The sequence below is a fragment of the Lithobates pipiens genome, unplaced genomic scaffold (genome assembly GCF_037356315.1).
Source record: "Lithobates pipiens isolate NorthernLeopardFrog02 unplaced genomic scaffold, aLitPip1_a1.2 Scaffold_17, whole genome shotgun sequence".
Taxonomy (NCBI): Eukaryota; Metazoa; Chordata; class Amphibia; order Anura; family Ranidae; genus Lithobates; species Lithobates pipiens.
The window spans coordinates 16,728,405-16,734,404 of record NW_027507755.1 but is presented as its reverse complement, the minus strand read 5'-3'; the positions used below and the strand labels follow the sequence as shown (position 1 = coordinate 16,734,404).

At 45.3% G+C, this 6,000-nt stretch overlaps 1 protein-coding gene across 1 annotated transcript in view; it reads right to left on the bottom strand.

The window, feature by feature from the left end:
* Window positions 1–1,577: 1,577 nt before the first annotated feature.
* The window catches only part of RAB38 (RAB38, member RAS oncogene family), an 83,184-nt gene continuing 78,761 nt past the window's right edge, over window positions 1,578–6,000 (bottom strand). The window contains exon 3 of the mRNA XM_077485021.1: window positions 1,578–1,810. Coding sequence (XP_077341147.1) covers window positions 1,658–1,810 — 153 coding nt within the window. The 3' untranslated portion in view covers window positions 1,578–1,657. The remainder of the gene's footprint in view (window positions 1,811–6,000) is intronic.

The following is a 6,000-nucleotide window of genomic DNA, read 5'->3' as shown; positions in this document are numbered from 1 at the left end:
CAAAAGAATAAAAACAGTTGCTGGAACTGCTTGAGTAACTGGTTTGCGGCCCACACTGGGTGACACCTGCCAGAGGGGTGACACCGGGGCCACCACTACACCTTGCACTTGCAGAGCTATAGCGGTGCAAGCAGGACATGCAGCCGTGCAGGGGAGGCTGCCTATAACACTCCCCCATCATTAAATCAGGTGAAGCTGTCCCTGGGGGATCTCCAATATGTCCCGAGGCAGCCAGAGTTGACTACTTCACCCTGACTAATCCTGCAGCTGAAGGAGGAGAAAGAGGTGAGGACACAGCAGCCCCGGGTGTCCTCAACTCCAAACATGAGGTAAATTACTGCACACTGTGACCACATAGAATCCTAACCTGCCAATATACCACCCTAACCTGCCCCATACCACCCTAACCTGCCCTATACCACCCCAGACTGCCCTATACCACCCAAGACTGCTCTATACTACACAATCTGTCCTATACCACCCCAAATTGCCCTATATTACCCTAACCTGCCCCATACTACCCCAATCTGCCCTATACCAGCCCAACATGCCCTATACCACCCCAATCTGCCCTATACCACCCTAACCTGCCCTATACCACCCAAACTGCCCTATATTATGCTAACCTGCCCCATACCACCCTGATCTGCCCTATACCATCCCAACTTACCCTATACCACCCTAACCTGCCCTATACTACCCCAAACTACCCTATACCACCCCAAACTGCCTGATACCACCTAACCTGCCCCACACCACCCCAACCTGCCCTATACCACCCTAACCTGCCCTATACCACCCCAAACTGCCCTATATTATCCTAACCTGCCCCATACCACTGTAATCTGCCCTATACCACCCCAATCTGATTCTGTCCTATACCACCCCAATCTGCCCTATACCACCCTAACCTGCCCTATACCACCCCAATCTGCCCTATACCACCCTACACTACCCTAACCTGTCACTATACCACCCTAACCTGCCACTATACCACCCTATAATATTATTTCCAGGGGCCGGATTGGGGTGCACTGCCTGCAGAGCACTGGGCAGGATAGACGGAGGGGGGGGTGACACCATGTTTTATCGCACCAGGTGACACCAGCCCTAGTGACGCCACTGATGCAGCCACCACATCTAATGACTGGTGTGCTGCAATAAATGACACTATTGGATTTTGGGTTTATTACTGCTTTAATTTTTTACTACAGACCAAAATCTGTAAATTCAAGGGATGCCGTCAAGAATGAATGCACAGTAGACACATGCATGTGTTTTTTTTCGTTTTGTTTATTTGTGTCGTCCCTATTATAGAGTGCATCATGATCTCAAATCATTTAATAGTTTTACATGTTGCTCTTCCACACCATGTCCTAAAGGTGGCGCTAAAACTTTTTTTTTTTTTTTTGATGGTTGGACCTAGCTTTTATCTTGTAAGTTGTGTTCTTTGGCTATTGTGTGTTCACTTGAAACTCAGTTACTGAAAGGTGTTTTGTTTCTTGAGAAACTGACAAAACACGACCTTGATCCATACTGTCACATTTCCTAGGAGAGATGAGTCAACATTCTGCACATTTACTGCAACCACAACACTTTATTGGATTTTATTTAACAACAGTTCCAAAGAAGAAAAAAAATATATATATACAGAAAATTAGAACTTAAGGCAAGCAGAACAGCTAGGTATTTTGGAAGAATTCATCTGGGGTTTTACAACATCTGGCTCCACAGACTGCAGTAAATCGGTCTCACTGGCAATAATGTGTTTCACGAGGCACCTGGAGGCTTCATCGATGTTTATATTTTCCTGTGGGTGGGGGAAAAAAGAGGCAAGTTTAAAAAAAAAAAATATATATATATATATATATATATATATATATATATATATATATATATATATATATATATATATATATATATATATATATATATAAAATTTAATGTTTTTGAAAATACAAAAATCATTCATGATATTGTAGTATTATTACTGATCTTCAATGAACATTGACTGCCATATGACCAACATCTACATTACGATTGTCAACCACGCAACCTGCCACGGCAGGTGCGGTTACAAGCTCAAACAACATGTGGAAAAAAAAAAGATACTTTATGCTTAAACTGGATATACACAGCTCCAATTTCGGTCAATTCCTGCTGAATCAGCCCAAATTCAAGCTGTAGGTGTCCCTTGTCAAACTTCAACTAAAAAATTAGAGGGGTAGGATGTGTAGCACACCCCTAAAGAGCCGCTGGTAGATTGAGACCTATTTCCCCCTTAGAGCACACACAGGCATTTTCAGCAGTCTTCCTCTAAGCCCTTGTACACACGGTCGGAGAATCCGTCGGAATGTGTCCTATCGGACCGTGTTGTCGGATAATCCGACTGTGTGTGGTATGCATCGGACTGATTCTGTCAGAATATCAGTCGGACCCAATTTTCCAACTTGTTGGAAATATTTTCCGACCAACTGGTTCGATTGGACATACTCTGATCATGTGTAGAGAATTTTGATCGGACCAAGTGCCACGCATGCTCAGATCAAATTCCTACATCAAAGCTATTGGCTACTAGCCTGAATGTAGTCCCATCGTAACGAAATTACGTCATCACGTTCTGAATCATCGGATTTTTCGACAACTTAGTCCGACCGTGTGTATGCAACAGTTTCGGACAAGATCCGACGGGCAAAATCCGACAGACAAAATCCGATGGATTTGGTTGTCGAAATCTCCGACCGTGTGTACAGGGGCTAAGACTAGGGATCTCCAAACTACGGACCTCCAGCTGTTGGGGAACTACACATCCCATGAGGCATTGTAAAACTCTGGCATTCACAGACATGACTAGGCATGATGGGAATTGCAGTTCCTGAACAACTGGAGGTCCATAGTTTGGAGATCCCTGTCTTAGTCCAGCGATTGCTTTCTGACAATATCCACCAGGATTTTCCTAGAGAGGGAGATGTAGACTCCCACCATCCCTGGGCAACTTGGGCTCTCTCCCACAGCTTCCTCCTGGGCTCTATCCTCTATCTTTTGAGCTTTCTCCTGACCCAACTGGATCCTTGGACTGGACTCACAAATAGGCCCCTCAGCTAAGCATAGCTGGAACCTTTGTCTCTTCAGGCTGGCTTCCTTTTAGACTTCTGCCCCTGGGGCAGAGCCCCTAAACAGGGGTCTTCTCCTGCAGAACTGGACCCAGTGAATGCTCTCCCTGCTGTTCGAGCTTTAGGCTATTTATAGATCCCTCCCTACTTTCTGGGCACACCTCCCCAGGGATTGGCTGGAGTTCCATAAATATTTAGGCAACACGCTGTCCTCCCTCCTACTATGTTCCTGAAATCTCTAGAAGACAGGGTGAAGTAACAGAGCAGCAGCCTGTGAAACTCTGAGCAGCCCTAAGCAATCCACCCCTGCTCCACTGATTATGGTGGAGCTAAACTAAATTTGTCTAGCAGCCTGCTTTAAACTAGGAGGGTGCTACAACTGGAACATTTTTGGGGAAACATTGACTTCATCCTGTCAGATACAGTTTCTGTTTAGATGTTCACACAAATACAATAGCCAGCAGAGGAGATTTTCCGATCTATACACTTTAGCGTGAATGGAGGTATTTATGAGATTTATAATCTAAGCATGCATGCATGGATGCACAAATCAGATGATTACAGCCCAATGGTTGCTGGGAAAACACAAAAATACAACAAAATGAATTTATCAGAAATACAACATTCCTGCAATATTAATGTGAAAATTCTGTTTTATCAAGGAACTCCTAACAGGGCTTCTACAAGCTGTACATTGTGAGGATTTTGGCAATTTTATTAAGAGCCTAACCTACTTTGACTGATGGTCACGGCTTACTCCATAATCAATATAGACCACAGTGGGGTGCACAGTAAACATCAAACTGGCTCTGGAAGTGTCAAAATCCTTGTTGTTTCCAGTTTCCGATCTCACAGAGAGGGAGGAACAATATAAGTTCCTCTCTCTCTGTGCAGTGCACAGGATACCACCATTCGGAGCACCCAGGAAGAGCCCAGGAAAGCTAGCGGTGGCAGGGGGTACCTACTTCCGTTTGTCTGTAGAAGTGATCGAGTCCATGTATAGTCACTTGAATCACTTCTACATGTCCAGAAGACAGCTATAGCAAGGCCATATAGTTCTGGGAAGGCATTCATAGACGTCCTCCCATAACCCCACCCCCTGTGTGCTCTGTGACGGAGCTCATTACCGATCAGGGTAAAGAGCCAATCACAGTGGCCCTTTACCATGTGATCAGGTGTGTCCAATCACAGCTGATCACGTGTAAAGAGACTTGCTGGTTATCAGCATTCCCTTCCTCACGCTCTGTGTCTGTGTAAGGAAAGGAGAGACCATAACCGGTAAGGCTGTCAGCACATTGTTTACACTATTAGAGCACTGATCATCAGTGCAGCCCCATCAGTGTAGCCCATAAGAGCAGCCTCATCAACACACATCAGTGAAGAAGAAAAATTACTTATTTGTGAAATTTTATAACAGAAACTAGGAAAAAAAAATTTTTATTTTTTTTTTGTTTACATGTTCTGTCTTTTTTTTGTTTGTTTGTTTAACAAAAAAAAAAAAAAAAACAGTGTTGACACCACCAAAAGAAAGCTCTATCTGTCTCAAAAAATTATAGCCTTGGAGGTTACTAGTTGGCGGACTAACAATGTCCACTCATTATATCGTGTACCGTAGTGTATACACTGTCGGTGTTCTATGAAACTGGCAAGTCGTTGAAATCTGTAATTACTGCTGCTGGAGAGTCACTGGAAGTGACATGGTTGGAGATTTTGGCGAGTTGACTGTTTTGACAGAACAGCTAGGACTGCATCAACATCCCCGAGCCTGCCTTCTCCTTGTATTTACAGTTTAAATGGGCGGCCCGTGTGCCTAGCAACAGAGATTGCACCAGCCTTCTTTGGGTTCTTCAGGTGGTGTATCGCATGTATGCTGCCTGTGTGCTGAGCAGAAGAGCGAGTAAGCTCTGCAGGTGGTAGGATGGCTGCTAGACTAAGTCTGCCTGCAGTTAGCCTAGAAGTAATGTGCTGTTAGCTGACAAAGGAGAAGATCTCCTTTTTTCATGTAGCACTCACTGATTGTGATAAATTGGGCTCATCAAGGAATCACTGTCCAAAGAGCAACAGTGTGCAACACCCATCAAACATTATCTACCCGGTGACGGTACACTGGGTGGATCACGTTCGCTTCTCTGCTATTGCCAACCTTCAGCCAAAACTGCATCTTTCCCATCTGTAGAGTGGTGCAAGGATGCAAAGTGCACCAGAACAGGTAGATATGTCACAGCAGCTTCCCCGCGCTGCTCTGCATGTGGAGGAAACCACTTATGTACCATAGACTGTGTTGCCTTCTGACCCCTTGTACTGTGTCCTGCTGACCCCACTGTACTTTGCTCTACTCACACCCTGTATTGTGCCCTGCATGCTCCTGACCCCCATATTTCACCCTTCTGACCCCTTGTACTTCATCCTGCTGAACCCTGGCCTCTGCCCTGCTGACTCCATCCACTGCCTTGCTCATCCCAGTCCCCTGGCCTACTGACCCCTCTCTACTGCCCTGCTGATGCCCAGTCCTCTGCACTGCTGATGCCCAGTCCTCTGCACTACTGATGCTCAGTCCTCTGCCCTGCTGATGCCCAGTGCTCTGTCCTACTGATGCCTGTATATTACAGAGCTCTGGATGCTGCCCTACATACTTTTATCCCTCTGGACACTGTCATGCATACTACTAACCCCTTGTACAATGTCCTACCTTCTGCTGTCCTCTGGACATTGCTCTACATACTACTGACCTCTGTACACTGTCCTACCTACTACTGTCCCCTCTACACTGCCTTACATCCTACTGACCTCTGTACACTGTCCTATCTACTACTGTACACTGCTCTACATATTACTGACCTCTGTACACTGCTCTACATACTACTGTTCTCTGTACACTGCAATACAT